The following is an 18,447-nucleotide window of genomic DNA, read 5'->3' as shown; positions in this document are numbered from 1 at the left end:
GTAGCCGTTCCAATAACCATTAGTGTGGAAGAAAAAAAGTTGGAAGCAGAAGACCTACATGCCTGATATTAAATAGAAGCTGAGTACCTTGAAGAAGTCATTCAAGAACAGCTTATTCATGTGAAAATGTCACCTATGTAATGCTGCCAAGGTCAGGGAGATATGCACTAGTCTGCTATATAAAGTGCTGTTCACACAAAATAACAAAGTTGATGGCAAAACCATTTTTGCCAAGTGATTTAAAAAAGATTATATGAATGTCATCCTTCCTACCACCTTGGAACATATCCCATCACCTTCCTTGTGTACCTGGCGAGTTTCCCTAGACAGGTACAAACCACTGTTTCCAAGAGAGAACACCGCAGCTGAGTAATTTAAATGAGAAAGTTTTACTATAGCATTTTTTATTTCAATTACAGTACACTACAATCTGAAATATGTAGGTCATGCTGAAAGTAACATCAGACTATGACACAATGCCTAAGAAGAACTTAATTTACCATTAAGATTCACCATAGAGTTGCATTATGTAGAAAGTAAAGGACAAGATCAAATATTAATATTTATGAATTCACTTTGTATGTACATTTTCAGTTTGAAAGAAGTTTTCTATCGTGTGATAATCATTAGAGCTGTATAGAGAAAAATAATGAATATTAATGTATTTGAAGAGAACTCTAACTACATATTTGTGAGTCTAAAGTTAGACATCTATATTTAAGCACTAAATAAATAAATGGCCTAATTTTCAGAGGGTCTGAGCAACCCAAACTCCCATTAGCTTTAGTGAGGGTGAAGGTACTCAGCCCCTCTGAAAATCAAGCCACTAATTCAGGTGCCAAAGGATAGGTATCAGTGCCCAACCAAGTTTGAACATTGTGACGTATACTTCCATAATGTTATCATAGTTACTGATTTTATATAGTTTTGCACACACAAAAATGCATTGTACTAGCTGTAAAAAAGAAAAGAATAACAAGGCATAAAATTATCATCCATTGACTTCAATCTCAGTCTTCTAAAGTAGTAAGTGGTGGGAGTATAAAAGCAGCAGCAGCAGACCCTAAGGTAATATCTTGCATATTGCTCAGCAGTTAAACTGTTTTGACTGATAAAGGAAAGCTTTATCCCACCAAATTGTCTTCAGCTGAATGGATGCTAGCGATGGTTCAGGGTAGTACCGACAGGGACAAATATTTGTCTGTGTACGCAGTTACATCTGTGTTTAAACGGGTGGCGGGGGGATTAAAGCAAACAGTTCAACATTACTTACTTTCATAGTGAATCTTGAATCCATTATTAGAACGACTGTTGTCTGTTGTAAAGAGAAGGTAAATGAAATTGCTGCTACTGAACAGAAACTGTGGGACCTGTGTACCATTGTAAGAACCCAGAAGTGGAGACAGGAGATTTGGTCCATCGTGAACTTCCAAAACATCGTAATTGAGTTCAGTCTGAAATCTAGAGTTGAGAAAACATACACACACACACACACATATATATATATATATACACACATACAGACATATACATAAAATAGTTGTATTAGAATTACATTGATGTAAACATAATATTTCAGATTTTAAATCTTATTCAAATTAAATGTAACATGTATGTAAATGATGCATACATCAAATTAAATGTAACATGTATGTAAATGATGACCTAATGCAAATTATTAGTATTATTTGAACAGTAGTATTCAAGGTGCCAGGAATATACTTTACAGAGGATTCATGCCTCTCAGGGAGGATGTGATGGGCTAAAATTGTGCCATCAATTCCAGCTAGTCAAAAATCTCTCTGAAATAGTCTGTGCCTCATTTTTGTTGCCATTAAAAGGTGAAAATTCAAACAAAATTATATGATATGTACAAGAGATTCTTTTTATGAGTGAAGCAGGAAGAACTGATTCATATAAGGTATCTCTATGGATTTATCTCTATGGATTTAAAATCCTGAACATTATCCAAACAGATCATTTGAATCACTTCTCAACATAACATCCAATGTACAATACTATTAACAATACAACTCGGGTGTGTTTTCTAATAAGGAAAGAGCTTACACACAATTTAAGTGTCTTCAAAATATTGTGCAGAAAGGCCTAAATTTTCAAACCTGGGTGCCTAAAATTGGAGTCCTACAATGAGTAGATGCCTAAATAAACATATCTGCTTTGAAGAGGTGTTGAGTCACTGCAGAACCCCTTGACTTTCATGGGACTAGTGGGTGCCCTGCACTTCTGAAACAAAGCCACATTTATTTAGGTGCCTTAAATATGGAATTAGGAACCCAATTTAAGCCATCCTTGTCTATACATTTTGGTCTAATTAACATCACAGGGGAAAAAATCATTGCTATGGGTTTGTTGGAAAATATTATTTTATAATATTTACAACATTAATGGCCAACGTCATTAGAACAATTTGTATTCAATTTACTGAGCAAAGCAACACAAGAGATATGGCAATGCTTTCTTCTGTTGTGTAATGTCTTATTCTATAAGGCACAAACAACATGGAAGTGCTTTTTACTTTAACAGAATCCTAATCCGAATGTTTATTGTTATAGCCTGTAAGTAACGTCTAGAGAGCTAGATGACAGTGCATCAATTAAGGCTTAATTGAGAAGTGATGGTATATAAGGGAACGTGTATATATCATTGCAAGAGGTGGTTTCTACTCCTGTTCTTGAGGGATATATGTTAACATTTGTCAAGGAAGAGCAGTACAGCTGCGTACCACATTACTCTTGAAGTCTCAGATGCCATCAGTGGCCCAAAGCATCTTTTTACATCTGCATTTGACTGGTTGATTGAGACCTGTCTCTCCAATGTGAATCTTGCAATTTACAGACTCTCAAGTGTATTGCAATGCACTTTACATTGATTGACATTAAAAGGTTAGCAGCCATCAAAAATTACTACACCGCTGTATGTGAGATTCCAGTTATTCTCTAAGCATGGAGAAATACCTGCCCAACCAGTTGTAATGGTAACTGTTAATAATTGTTGTGCTTTTTAATACACTACAACATGTACAGATGCCAAAGTCCAAGGAGCCAGGGAGATGATTCAATGAAACAGGCTACACTCCCTACCATCTTCCCCGGCATACAATGGGAGAAGGAGGTTCTATGATGGGCTGCTTGGAAAACATAATCACAGTAAAAGATGAAGGAATGGAGCTGAGCTGCCTGGAGAACTTAGCAGGGGTTAAAAATCACTGTTGAAAATAATTATTGAGGAGTTTTACAGCAAGGAATATTTTCAACTAAGAATCGTTCCTGTGTACGTTTGTGTGGCAGTGGAGAGTGGGAATGAACAATATTTCATGGAAACAGAATACATGAACATTGCCACAGAATTTAGAGGGTAGTGCTGAAGAATTTAGGAGTCACTGGCATGGCACTTGGTCCCATTGTGTCGTGGAGTACCCGGGGTCCCATGCATAGGTCTGCCTTAAAGGGCTAGTGCAGATATGGTACCTTCTCTCTAGAGTCCACACTAGCTTCTTGCTTTTGGGTATTGATTCTGATCTGTAAAGCCCTAATACCAGAAATCACAGATCATGCAGGCATCTCCAGTTCCCTTCTCCCTAGCCACACATACAGCAAGGCACAGGAAAAAAAATCTCTGTAGAGCCCCTTGCCTGCCTGGGTTTCTTTTCTTCTGCAGAGAGCAACTACTAGGCAAGCATGAGAACAAAGTTGAACCTCCAGAACAAGGAAGAATGTAACTAAAATAAGAGGGTGATTGCCACTATAGGAAACCTTAAAACAGGTGTATCCGGTGAAGGTGAATGTGTGAAAAGGAAGGAAAAGATCGGGTGAGGAGAAATAAGCATTCACTAGACAAAAGAGGGAGGGATGCCTGGGTGACAAGGATGGGGAATATGTGAAGGAGGGAATGTCTAGGGGGTTTTTGTTTTGAAAGTTTCAGGCAGGTGAAGGGATTACTTTGCATTGGCACTTGGAAGGCACAGTCACATATTGTAACACTGCTGGTAATTTTTCTTCTCCACTCACATCCTGACTTCTTGGTACATCCCCATTTTCCCTCGCTGGTTGCCTTCCTATCTTAGAGAGAGTTTGGGAACGGACAGGAAAGTCAGCCAAGCCAGCCAAAAGCCCCTTTGTCCTCCTGGTAGAGTCCTCTCCAATGGCTCCTTCCTAATCCTTCAGAAATGACATTTCCCAAAACATTAAACCTCCCAGAAATTAAGCAGTGTCCTAACAGTTAATCTGAAAACCCTGTGTTGCTACTGGACCTAGTTTTATTGAAGACTCCTGACATCCCATAAGACGTTCCGTGGGAGTCTAACACTTTTAAACAAAGAAAACAAACCCCACTTCTAATCTCATTTTTCCAGAGGTAGCAAGCATTTCAGCTACCCAAACAAAACAAATCAAATCAAATCAATCAAACATTAAACTATATGTCCGTTCACAACATGTGGCCTTATTTTTAAGAAACAGCCTATCAAATCAATGCAATGTCAGGACTTGAGCAGTATGTCCAGGCACACACTGAGTAATTTCATTAGCCAAATGTGTTTGGTATGCTAATCAGCAGTGAGATGATTAGCAGCACTGGCATTTAAATTGTCATAATTAGGCTTCAAGATTAATGCCACAAGATGAAGAGTGGCAATTCACATTTCTCACTGCTATTCTTTCAAGTCACTCTGTCTAGGTGTAGACTCAAAAATACCCAACATATCTCATTGTCACAGCGATCACTGTCACCAGAAGGAGTAGAAACTTCAGAGACCAGAAATTCATAAGAACACAACAAAATATGAAATAAATCTACCGGGAGACCTAAAACCAGAAAATTAATGGATTTTCTATGTCTGCAAATGTCTCTATTCTAGTTGTTACCCAGATATTTATGCCATGATGTTTGGAGACAGAAGCATATTGGGTACAGCTACAAGGCTATCAGACTTGCTGAGTCCTATATAGATCTTCAAAGTCACAGGGGAAGGAGAAACCATAGGAAGAGGAATGAATTCAGAATGGCATGGAGTGAGAATGGAAACCACTGTGCAAGTGACAAGTTGAAAAGCTGTTAAGGTGGCTTATTTGTGCAGGAAATATGTGTTGCCAAGCAGCGCCCTCCCATGTAGAAGATGCAAACTAGAGGGATCTAAAGATTTTAGACCTGTAAAATAAATAAAACCATATATATTTTGCCCCTCTCATAAAGCCATAAGAACCCATACCTAATATCTTTAAATATTACACTGATGAATGTTTAGAGCAACACGTGTCTCTTTCTGAACACAGAGCTGAAATGCAAAGATTTGCATAAAATAAATAAAGTTGTAGAAAAGGTTGTAAAATGGGGAAAAGTAACATGGCTATATATTTAACAAAATTAGGATCTGAAGAAACTAAGCTGCAGACTTCTTGGTTTCCTCACTGAAGGGAGTGATACAACCAATACTGTGTTCTAAACCAGAGTGTATTGGAGGTGAAGGGAATTAAAATAGGAGGTCAGATTGGGATAGGACATTTTTTTTCCCAAATCCCAAAAACTCTCTCAAGGTGGGAAAACCATCTCCTGCCCAGTTCTAATGAGTAGTTCCTTAGTGACACAAATGATCCCATTGTTTTATTTTAAATAAACACGACCTTGGTGGATTATTTACATGAACAAGGAATAATCACATGAGTAAAAATATAAAATTGGACCTACATTAAAAAAGCTGGCAAGGGGAAGTGCATTGCAATGTGCTTTTCACCAGCATAAATAAAAAATGCCTGTTATATTTTTTCTCCTAAAACCAACTTCTGAACCAAGCCCAAACCTGGGAAATTTCAGCGAGATATATTTGTTGTTTTAAAAAAAAGAATAAGTAAGTAACCTTATCTATGGCATCACAATGGCAAATCAATCATGACAGATGACCCTAAAAAGGTCTTCTCACTTAAATTAAATAAAATCAGCAGAGCAGAATAGATAGAGTTTACTGTATTTGGTAAGTAATTGAATTCTAACTTTATTTACCTGTATTTCGATTAGTATTAGATTAGTATGATTACTAAAGCTCCAGTATTTCAAACACTTACGCATGTTCTTGACTTAAGCATGTGTGCAGTCTCAGTGAAGTTAGAGGACTGCTCACTTGTTTAAATCAAGGAAGAGTAAGTTTTTGCAGTATCTACGGACACTTGCACTCAATTTTTTTCTTCTTCAAGTGACGTCTCCAATACACTCTGGTTTAGAACACTACAAATAATGTTAGATTTTAAGGTTTTACGCAGATTTTTCCATTGACTGCAATGGGAAGTTATACCCAAAACAAAACAAAAAAAGAGCGGTTCAGTATGGCCCCATACATAAAGTATTCTTATGTACATTACTCAGATTAAACAAATCCCTTGCCATTATATGATACTAAGCATGGGCTTGATTCACAAAGAAAGTAAGGCAAGCTCAGAGTCACAAGACCTAATTGTGAGACTTACAAAATTTAAGTCTGGCACCTAGGCACCCTATACGCTGAATGGGGAGAGATAGGCACCTTAGACTGGGATTCACAAAAGCCAGCATGCTAGGGAGCTCCTTACCTAAAGTAGTCTATAGAAAATGCCAAGCTGACAGTCATGTGCTAAGCCTCACACCTCTCTCAGAGATAGGAAGATCCCTACACTTGGGATTCTCAACTGCAAATGGTGTTAGACACCTACTTTTAGTCCAGTGGTTAGTGTACCTGGGATGTGTGAGGCCGCCACTTCAAATCAATCTTACATTTTAAGAAGGGATTTAAACTAGCATCTGCCACCCCTCAGAGGAGGTCCCTAGCCACTGGGCTATAGGATATTCTGATGGAGGGGTGGCTCCCTCAGTCTCTGCTGATGAAGCTGTTCCTCTGTGGATAAATATATTTTTTTAAAAAATGGATCAGGAACCCTCACTCCTAGGTATCCCCCTACAGTGCTCTAAACACCAGGCTACAGTGTCATTCTCCTGCTTGCTCTCTCTCAGGTCTAGTGTTGAAGCTCTTCCACTATGGCTAAATTAATGAAATTATCATTGGGAAGAAGAGAGAGTCAGAGAGAATGTGAATATGCATATATGATATCTTTGTAGCCTGAGACCAGTCACCTGGGAGGTGGAAAACTCAAGATCCAAACCCAGTGCTCTGTTGTTGCTTTTTAAAATTAATTATCCACAGTGGAACAGCTTGAAATCACTTGAGAGGTTTGAGTTCAAATGCTTTCTCCTGTCTGGTGGAGGGAGGACTGGAACTGGGGGTCTCCCAAATCCCAGGTGAGTACCATAACCACCACTAGCCTAAAAGTTAGGAAGATGTCATCCTTCCCTTTCCACAGCACCTGCCATTTTATGTAAGCTCATCTATAGGGGCCTGATCCAATAGGCAAGCACTGAACACACTTACTGGATCAGGCCCCACAAGCAAGTTAGGCAGAGGAATACCTGTCTTCTTCAGTTCCTCATGTCTCTAGGGCTTAGGCATCCAAATATCTGCCATGTGGCTGCAGTGCATATGCTCAAGAGGCAGGAACATAGGCACCTAGGGAATTTTTACTGCAAAAATTTAGGGGCACTGCAATTCTAGGTGCCATTTAAGGTTTGGAAACAGCTAAGCAGGGGTCTTGAGAGTCCCAGTCTTATTTTGTCTTATTTTGGGATTAGGTGGCTAAAGTGGCAGTTAGGGGCCTAAATCCTTTTGTGACTCCAACCCCAAGTATTTTAATTGGATAGCCAAGATGCATCATGTAAATCATCATAAAACTATTTACAGGATATGTGTGCCTTATAAATTCAAACGTTCCCACAAATCCTTCTTTATTATCAGCTTACCAGTTAGCTTATTTAAGATCAATATTTACAGAAAGAGTCTAGCACCCACTTGTGGAGTCCACACCAATTTGACAAAATGTAGTAGAGATAATGCTATTTTTTGTGAATTAAAGCTTATTTTTGCTTTATTTTAATGCAATTTTTTAAAAAGGCATCAACAATTTTCCAGCAGCTTCTTTTTCTCTTGTGGGGAAAGGGTGGAAGCAATGGATGCAAAGTACTAGCTCTGCTTTGCCCACCTGTCAGCATGTGGATTTCCATGTTCCTCAGAAGTCTATATCTCTGAGATCTGGGAGAACCAGTAATGCAGAAAGAGCTGACCTTTGCACCTCTGTGTGGGAGCATGGGAATCCACTGACAGAGGTATCTTCTGTACGTAGATACATGATTATCTGACCTAGTAGTTTTATTTATGATTATCACAGTGGGAGAAATCCTGGCCCCACTGAGTTCAGAGGAATCAGGATTTCACCCTGCATGTTGATTGGAAAGTTTAGAAACTGAAAACCTAAAGGTTAGGCTCATATTCAGAAATGCAATAGGTTCTTTGGTTTGAAAAGTGTTGTATTTCAACATGATATTCTTCTTACGAAGGAAGTAATTATGTAAAATTTTAAATAATTTTGCTGATAAATAATTTATAAGTTCTACACTCAGGCTTCCTTAAGGTTTTCCTTGTTAAACAGACCTTTGGTATGGCAGAGTTCAACTTCTTCATATCAATACTGTCAAACAAAAACAATACCATTTTAGATCCAATTTAACAGGACCCATGAAGGCAGACTTTGTTTGACATGTATCCCATTACAGGATCAGTATTTAAGAAACAATTAAACCATAACTGGAGACATTTTACTATATACATAAAACAGAATTAATAAAACCATTCCTATAAAAGAAAAGGTCCTGCATGCATTGCTCAACATGTTATCAGCAAAAAAATTAAAATTTTTAGATACATGAAAAGTTTAAATTGGGGCAGACAGGCTAAAATTAGCAACAAAAAGAGGGATTTTCAAAAGGCATGCAGTGACTGAGGAGCACAGTTCCCATTAGAAGCCAACAGAATTTATGCTCTAAAGGCACTTTGTTGCTTTTGAAAATCCCACCCAATAAGGCAAAATCCCCAAGTATTCCAATCAAACTGTAAATGAACTTTATGACACCGAAAATAACTCCTGGTTATGGGTAAAATTGGAAAAAAATATATCAAATAAGAAAAACATTTGTCAAGACCTTTCAAATGTAATTTTGATAGAGTGTCCTGGTTCAGCTTCAATCACCCACTCACAATTCAAGGAGTCTTTATAGTACCCAGGCCAGCCTGGAGAAAGGATTACTCCACTGGGAGATGAAAAATGTCCACCACATGGAGCTAAAAACAAAATGATAGAAAGAATATAATAATGGAGATTTACAGGTTGTAGATTAACATTATCACCATTATTAAACAGAATGCACACTGGTTTCTAAATGTATTATTACAGCAAGATGTTTAAGGTTCCCTCCTCCCCAATATCTTAGGCCCCAAGCCTACAGTGAACTTTGTAAGGCACATGGGGCCACCCACACAAAGCTCAATACAGGATCAAAGCCTAAAAAAGCAAAGTCATATATGGGCTGTAAACATTGACAATGATTATTACATTTCAGTATAATAAATACAATCTATCATCCTATAGACCAGAATAGAAAATTAGAAAGCACTACTTTTAAATATATCTTATTAGCTAGACCTTATGAATATAACTATAGATTTTGAAAAGGATATAGAGAAGCTTGGATTGAGTCTTTAAAATATCTGATCTGGACATGGTAGAACCTTCTGAATATCAATTCCAGCTGACACTGACCTGCTGTGTAACTTGGGCAAGTCGCTGGATTTTTCTGTGGAACAAATTTCCCATGTGTAAAAGGGGGATACTTACCAACCTCATATGGATGTTATGAAGAGTAGCTAAGGATTTGTAAAGCATTTTGTAGATGTAAATATTATTATTCTCAGATACAACTGAATGCATGTAGTTTAAGAAAAGCTACATTAGAATCAACTGAGAGTTTATAATTAAGGCTTTACAGTGGCTTGATGATATTTCAACCATGGTAATAATCTAACTATTAATTATAAAGTTTAAATGATAATTCACTGTAGTTACCAAATGTCCAAGAGTAGCACATATAAAAACAGTAATATTAATTAACAATCGGGGTCAATCCAGCAAAAAGGAACCTCCAAGGCTGACAGAACATTGAATTATTTCATCATATTTGATTCTACAGATGTGAAAGCTACTTCCTACCCCCATTTTAAGTCTATGAAATGTTACAGCAGTGGCAATCACAGCGCTAATTCTGTTAGGCATGTTATAGCTGCTCTCTTCCTATGCCAGGAGCTAGGTACCTCCAACATCTTAGCACAGCAATGAGCTTTATTAGCTAGTCAGAGAAAAAAATATGAAGAGGCTATGCTCAAAATCTCCAGTGCTTTTCTGGCCCAGAGTTCCATTCTGGCAATCAACCAGAGAAAAGAAGGAGAAGAAAAGAAGATATGCAACTATGAATGGCCAATGCTCCTTGGAAAAATAAACATTACCCAGAATGTTCATTTTCTTCTCATAGTGAAGTCTTATGGTTCTGAAATGATTGTTATTGTGGTGTTTACCCATAACTAGATCAGGAAGAAACAAACTATCATACAAAAAAGGCAGCTTTTAAGATTTTTTTCCCCCACTAACACCGGAAGCAGATGTGCCAGAAATATCCCTATAACAGTGGTCCCCAAACTGTGGGGCACACCTCCCTAGGGGGCACAGAGGAAGGTTTGGGGGGCCATGTGGTGGGGCCTGGGCCAGCCCCCATGGGAGCAGGGATGGAGCGCTATCCAGCCCCACTCTGGCCCCAGCCCAACTACAGCCCCAGCCGCAGCTCCACTTTGCCCCCTGCTCGGGCCCAAGCCACAGCTTTAATCTGCTCCCTGATCTACCCCTAGCCCAGTTCTACCCTCATTCCCTCTCTGCCCCCAGGCCAGCTCTGCCTCTAGTCCCAGCTCCTCCCCCATCCCTAGTTCATCCCCCAGCTGTGCCTTCAGCCCAACCTCCTCTGTTGAGCCAACTGTGCAGTAACAGAGGGGAGTCATGAACAGATTCCATTACTGGTAAGTGTGGTCGTGACAGGAGAAGTTTGGGCACCACTATCCTAGAAAGTCTGCTCAGTTTCAGTGCATTCAAAGAGTCATCTAGTTTATGCATCTGATACAAATCCAAAACTTTTGGTTACTTATTTGTTCAACCCTTATCTGTATACCTTCTGAGAGGCACTCATCACTACATGTGCTGCAAAAATCAAGTTTATTCCCTGACACCAAAATTAAAAAACAATGACGTAAGAAATCTGTGGGAGAAAAAAGCCCCCAGAGCAAGAAACCAATGTAGGAAGATCTCTCCACATCACCAGCCCACTAGAATCGTAAAGGCCTTAAATGAAATCATCTTCCCCTATATACCTCTGGGGAAAAAATTACTGCAGCAGAGCTGCTTTATTTGTTTTGTGGGAGGTTAACATTCTCTCTATATAGAAATTAATTCAGTGAAATTTCTAAAATCCTAGACATGTAGTAATTCTATTATTAGTGATATTAACATTTTAGAAATAGAAACAAATAATTATGTCATCCCAGCACTTCAGAATGGGTACTGTAATGCTAGGACAGTTTATGAATTATGTGCATATACAATGTGGTGAACCAAGCATGTATTATGCACCTGTTTTACCCTTATTGAAAAAAATGTTAGTGAAGCAAAAAATGCCTTGCTCTGCAGAAAACATGGTCAAAGAAGCAACTGAGCTTTAGGTATTTCTCTCCTTAAAGTAACAGGCTGAGATTTTTATTTTTCTTAATTATAATGCTGCATTTTCACGGAAGTTATTTTAGTTCCTTACTCCAGGGATGAAATTTCTCTTACAGTGTTTGACTGAAAAGCTTGGTAGCCTTGAGTGAACCCAGCCACTGATTAGCTAGCACTTGTTGCAGGGTTGGGCCATTTTTTTTTTCATTATTTTAAATTAAAATGGATTAACCAGAGGCCAAATTACTGTACAAGTGGCTGGGACCACGAGAGTCGAGGCAGATGTACCCACTTCTTTGTTGTGTGTTGTATTGCTGAGCAGTGATTTTATGACCTTTGAAGGGAGTTAAATCTAAGCCCTCCTTGCTCAGAACATGAGACTTTGAAAGGTAAAGGCCTACTGCAGAGAAAATGGGGGTGAGGTGGGGAATAATAATGTAGGAGCAGATTGTCACTGGCTGCACAGATATGTAAGGCCACCCAGTCCAAGTGCAGCCACATTAGAGCAACTTGGATTGCAGTTGTGGGTCCCCTTTGGAGTGTATCCTTTGGGCTACTGTTGTTCCCCCACCCCATGTGATGCCCACCATACCATGGATTGGCAATATGAGGATTAGATTCACAAGAGGAATTATGTATTGCAGCACCTAATTTTTAGGCACCCTAATGCCTAGTGGAATTCATAATCCTGAGTTAGATGTCCAATCTCCCTATACAATGTATTGGATGAATTAGGTATTGAAAAAAAAAAAAAAGATTCACAGGAGCCAGAACATTAAGCAGAGAGCCACGTAAACTACTTGCAGTAGTTGATCATGGGTAGTGATCAATGGCTCCATGTCTAGTTGGCAGCTGGTATCAAGTGGAGTGCCCCAAGGGTTGGTCCTTGGGCCGGTTTTGTTCAATATCTTCATTAATGATCTGGAGGATGGTGTGGATTGCACCCTCAGCAAGTTTGCAGATGACACTAAACTGGGAGGAGAGGTAGATATGCTGGAGGGTAGGGATAGGATACAGAGGGCCCTAGACAAATTAGAGGGTTGGGCCAAAAGAAATCTGATGAGGTTCAACAAGGACAAGTGCAGAGTCCTGCACTTAGGAAGGAAGAATCCCATGCACTGCTACGGACTAGGGACTGAGTGGCTAGGTAGCAGTTCTGCAGAAAAGGACCTAGGGGTTACAGTGGACGAGAAGCTGGATATGAGTCAACAGTGTGCCGTTGTAGCCAAGAAGGCCAATGGCATTTTGGGATGTAAAAGTAGGGGCACTGCCAGCAGATCGAGAGACATGATCGTTCCCCCTCTATTCGACATTGGTGAGGCCTCATTTGGAGTACTGTGTCCAGTTTTGGGCCCCACACTAAAAGAAGGATGTGGAAAAATTGGAAAACGTCCAGCGGAGGGCAACAAAAATGATTAGGGGACTGGAACACATGACTTATGAGGAGAGGCTGAGGGAACTGGGATTGTTTAGTCTGCGGAAGAGAAGAATGAGGGGGGATTTGATAGCTGCTTTCAATTACCTGAAAGGGGGTTCCAAAGAGGATGGATCTAGACTATTCTCAGTGGTAGAAGATGACAGGACAAGGAGTAATGGTCTCAAGTTGCAGTGGGGGAGGTTTAGGTTGGATATTAGGAAAAACTTTTTCACTAGGAGGGTGGTGAAACACTGGAATGCGTTACCTAGGGAGGAGGTGGAATCTCCTTCCTTAGAAGTTTTTAAGGTCAGGCTTGACAAAGCCCTGGCTGGGATGATTTAGTTGGGGATTGGTCCTGCTTTGAGCAGGGGGTTGGACTAGATGACCTCCTGAGGTCCCTTCCAACCCTGATATTCTATGATTCTATGAATATCAAGGAGAGACATGTAGTTTAAGCCGCACTCCTCAAGGGAAGTTTTGTACCTAACTCCAGGTTAATGGTAGATGCCTTTCTCTGCTCAGGATTAGCAGCCATGAGCCCATTCCTGGAGTTAGATGACTAAGCCAGGCCAGCCCTTTCTCACAAAACAAGACAGAAGAAGAGGTAACAATGATGGAACCACCCTTGTATCCAGCCTCTCAGTGAGTAGAGCACTCACCGAGAACATTGGAGATCTTGATTCAAATTCCTCCTCCGCCTGATTCAGAGCAGGGACTTGAACCTGGGTTGCCAACATCCCAGCTAAGGGTTCTAAACATCAGCCTAATTAGGTATAAGGGAGGCACAACCAGTACCACCTTACCTTCATGTGTGTTTTGTGAGGGGCTCAGTTCGGTAGGTGTGCTATCAGGGGACCTCTAAGCACACATATTGGGGCAGGCCTTGCAGGCAAACAGCTGAGGGAAATCCCCCCACCAGCATCAACAGGTGGGGAACCTGATGTGGCTGGCAGTGAAAGGGAGACAGTCCTGTAGCAAGGGAGGGAGACACTAGCCAAGGAACAATAGGTAGCTCATCCCCCTGGGAGTCTCTGGCATCCATTGGCCAGCAAGGGGACAGGTATGCGACTGGCCAGCATTCCCCAGCACCCAGGAGTTACACCAGCACAGGGACCATATGCAGCCTCTTTCCTGTCTGTTCCAGCAGACAAAGGGTTACTCACCAGCTTCCAGCAGCTGCAACAATAATCTTCAAGATGCAGAAGGAGGCTAGTAAGGATTATGGTGCCTCTCTCCCCAGGGACAGAGGGTCTGCACTGGTGTGTGTGGGGTGTCTGCACCATTGCAGGAGTTGTACCTCTTTGCTCCACCACATGCAGGCTCTGCCTGCTATTTGAGAAGGAGTCCCCATAGGAACCAATTCCGTGCTTGAAGGGGAGGGAGTAGCCCTGGTCAAAGCTGGAACCATGGCCTCCTCTCCCTCATCCCTGAACTTGTTGGCAGGGGGAAGCCTAGAGGCCACAGGATGACCCTCCTGGAGCTGGGTTTGTTGTCATGCCCCCCTCCACTCTCCCTGCTATGGCTACTGGGGACGGTCCTGGCTCTGCGTTCCTGGGTTGCTCTGCCCTGCCAGAACCAGCTCGAAGGAAACTGCTCTCACGCATCCTTTGTCCCACAAACTCTTGAACTGGTTGGCAGCTTTTTGCATTTATGCAAGTATGTTGTGTATGAGAAGCCCTGAGAGGTATATTTCCTTCCTCAACTATGAGGATTTCATAGTGAGGCCTTATGCTACATATGGTGGGGTAACACGGTTAAGGTATGACAGAGAATTTAGATAGAGGGTGGCAGAGGAGCCTGGAATAAAAATAACCAGGAACTTTGGCTGGAGGTCTGATTCCTTATCATGCTGCCCAGCTGGCATTCACAGACAGTGGGCTGTGAGTTACAAAACCTCATTTTCAAAATATGCATATGAAAGTCAGTGTGTACTTTGAACTGATGATAGGAAAGGTTTTTTTGTACCAAAAGGTACAAGTACTGCTGTAGGATGTGTGGGGAGTCAGCATAATACACTCTCCTGTTATGGGGGTGAAGGGCAGTTCCACCAGGGCTGGAGGAAAGAGAATCTGCAAGGTCCCAGTGCTTCAAAGGATGCTACATGGGGAGGCAGTAACCACAGAAAAGGCTCGTTCTCCAATTAAGATACAGGGTTATGGAATTTGTTAATGGACTACTCCATAGGGGAAAAAAGCCATAGTTTATTTATGGAATAGATTTTTGGCCTCTTTTCAAATCCCATATGAGGGTGTGAGGTTCGGCTCTTGGGCTGAGAACTTGAAGTCCTCTAAAGGCTACAAGCATAGAAAAAGGGCAAATGGGAAATGGCAGCAGAGAAAGTAGCAAGTCCCTTCCCATACATTCCAATGCCAGAATTGTACATGACCCCTGGGTGTGGTACCAAAGAAGGTAAAGGGGGAATATAAGCTTATCCATCACCTGTCCGACCCCCATGCTCATCGGTAAAATGATTATATTGACCCCAGCTGTGTTCGGTAAGATACTCATCATTTGATGCTTCAGTAGTCATGGATAGGGCGTATGGCCCTGGGGCAATGTTGGCAAAATGTGACATCAATTGTATTCCACTTGCTTCCAGTGCATCCCAGGGACTTTAACTTGCTTGGATTTCAGTTTAAAGACCGCTACCATTTTGATAAGCCCATGCCATGGGGTACTCAGTGTCATGTACCACTTTGGAAAGATGCATCTCCATGTTGGACTGCGCGATGGAGCATTGTGTGATGTAAGTCAGTCTCATGACAATCTTGATGTCTTCTCATGTGCAGGAAGATTAGGAACAAGCAACGGTGAATACATGCTTCAGGAATTTCAGAACCTAGCCAAGTGCCTTAGGCTCCTCTTCACCATAGAAAAAACAGAAGGCCCCACCTAAAGTTTAACACACCTGGACATCGAACTGGACATAAATTCAGGGTTTCTAGGTTGCCTACAGAGAAGATGGAATTGGCCAGGCCACTGACAGGAGATCTCAAAATGGCAAAGAAAATTACTCTGAGGGAACTACAGGTGGTGATGGAGCATCTAAATTTGGCATGCTGGGTGGTGGCTCCTGTTCAGGCATTTTGTGCTCATCTGGCATCTGCCCCCTCTAGAATGAACCCCACACTATTTTAGCAGAATGACAAGGAAAATGTAGGAAGTCTTTGAAGTGTGGGAAAGATTCCCAGAAGGGTTAAAGGGTCTCAATATGTGTTCAGGCTATTTTCTCAAGATTGAGTTGCAGGTACAATCCAATGCCTCAGAAGGTATAGGTTTGGGGATTTACTTTCAAGGTGAGTGGTGTGCACAGAAGTAGCCAGAAGCTGGGTGGCTCACGGTATTACAGGGGACATCACCTTCCTCTAGGTTTTTTTCCCCTATACAGGTGGCAGTCACTAGTTGGGGAGAAAACATTCAATACAAGTAAGGCTGTTTCGGGTGTTACAACCAAATCTGTTGTCCATATTGTAAACAGACAGTCGGCTAAGACTGCTCAAGTAACGAGGCCGGTCAGGGCCTTCATTGAAAGCTGCCTGTGGTTTAACATCCTTGTTCATGAAGTGAATGTCCAGGGAGTAGATAGTCATGTTGCCGATGCTTTCTCAATTTCAAGGTGGCAGATTCTGGGAACTCATCCTGCTGGCCAGCAGAGATCCATGGGCAATGCCCCAACAACTCTGGGATCTTAGCTCATGACAGCTATGGGACTAGTCAAGGACTCAGTTCCCCTGCAGACTAAATTCCTACAAGGCCAGCCAGTCAGAGTTTGTAGAATTTAGGGCACAGGCTGGACTTCATTGTGGGTGACCAATATATACACACCAGGTGGTGCAATATGTGGTGCCTCTGACTCTCTGTGGGTGGGCCCATTTTTAGCCAACTAGTGGGCCAGTCCTCCTGGAGTAAGTTAGGCGTATCCCAGACCTGTGCAGGCATTTCACAGTACAGAAACTTTTAAAAGGGTGGTCCAGGAGGAGTGTGTGTCAGTGGGATCGCAGGTTACCCATAACACTGGAAGCCCTGATAGTGCTGTCAAAGGCTCGGCTGAGGCTGTAGCTATGGGAGGGGGGCCAAGTTATTTAAGGCGGCATTTGTTGTTGCCTTCTTTAGTGCTTTGAGAGTGACTGAACTGGTGCCTATGGCAGCTGTGGACAGGTCCCAGCATGCATTAAACCTAAGAGATGTGCAACTATCTACAGGAGTGGTGTCTCTGCACTTAAGGTACTCAAAGAAACCAGAAGTGAAGAGGGGCTTATGAGGCAGTGAAACAATGTGCAGACAAGTGCTTGTGCCCTTTAGAGGCAATAAGAGCCTCACTAAAATTCCAGAGCCTGCAGCCAGGCCTGCTGCTCACACACGGTGATGGTAGCTTCCTGTCAAGGTACCAATTCAGCATGGTACTGAGAAAACCTTGACTCATATAAATTTGGTACTCATTCCTTCAGTATCAGCACAGCGATGTCAGTGGCTGCAGAGGGGTTTTTGCCTGCAGCAGGTGAACACTATATGGCCCTGAAAATCAAGGTATTATAGGATTTGCATCTGTACCAATGAAAAGATATCAGGGAATGGCAAAATGTAACTAACCCAATGTGCTTGTTTGTTTCGGAAGCTACCCAGGGCATATGCAATGTTTGGATTTGTGGGCACTGTATAGTGCATTGAGCCCACAAGAGAGCAGCCAGAATGGCAGCCATATCTCAGCTGAGCTTTGAGCTGAAGCTGTTTGCATCCAGGAGAGGCATGGAGTGGGATCAGCTCATGCCACTTCTGCACTCACTGACAGGCAAGGACTTGGAGCAGACCCAGACCATATGGACAAGGCTAGAAAGAAAGTAAATAAGGACGTCACCAAGATATTCCTGGATAAGGGTTCAGTGACAATGCATAGGGACATCCGTTACAATCGGCTGGAGGTTGTCAGGGATGATGGCGTACACCTGTCAGATGGATGTGCCTGACATAAGGCTACAGCATGTGCAGGCCTGGATTGGGCGGGTGTTCTGATACCAGGTGGCGTGTTTTGGGTGGGAAGCAACCATATAAGTTGCTGGTGCCCCCTGTCGCCAGTTTCCTGTGAGGGTAAGAGACTGAACGTGAACGGTTCCCAAACGTAACAGACCCTGGATTTTGGTGTTGGGCCTTGGGGTCATGTGATAGGATGAGACCTTGTGGCCCTTGCGGGCCAAGGTCCCCACCCTATTGCACCCTCTCTTTGCCCCTTGTGGGGGGTGGTGGGGAGGGGAGGGACAGTGCTACAACTCAGAGCTGAATCCTGGGGAGAGCCTATCTTGTGTTATAAATTATATGGTAAGGAGCCCTGTAACCCTGACACTAGATTTGAGT

The 18,447-nt window shown here is 41.9% G+C and overlaps 1 protein-coding gene across 5 annotated transcripts in view; it reads right to left on the bottom strand.

The window, feature by feature from the left end:
* CSMD3 (CUB and Sushi multiple domains 3) overlaps nucleotides 1-18,447 on the bottom strand; it is a 1,204,651-nt gene that overhangs the window by 469,073 nt on the left and 717,131 nt on the right. For all 5 annotated transcript variants that reach the window (XM_073330296.1, XM_073330291.1, XM_073330295.1 and 2 more), the window contains 2 exons: nucleotides 9,073-9,211; nucleotides 1,274-1,461 (listed from right to left, as the gene is read on the bottom strand). In XM_073330296.1, the coding sequence (XP_073186397.1) occupies nucleotides 1,274-1,461; nucleotides 9,073-9,211 (327 nt within the window). The remainder of the gene's footprint in view (nucleotides 1-1,273; nucleotides 1,462-9,072; nucleotides 9,212-18,447) is intronic.

Source organism: Lepidochelys kempii, chromosome 2 (assembly GCF_965140265.1).
Source record: "Lepidochelys kempii isolate rLepKem1 chromosome 2, rLepKem1.hap2, whole genome shotgun sequence".
NCBI lineage: Eukaryota > Metazoa > Chordata > Testudines > Cheloniidae > Lepidochelys > Lepidochelys kempii.
The sequence above is the reverse complement of the archived record's forward strand: the minus strand, read 5'-3'. Positions and strand labels throughout refer to the sequence as shown.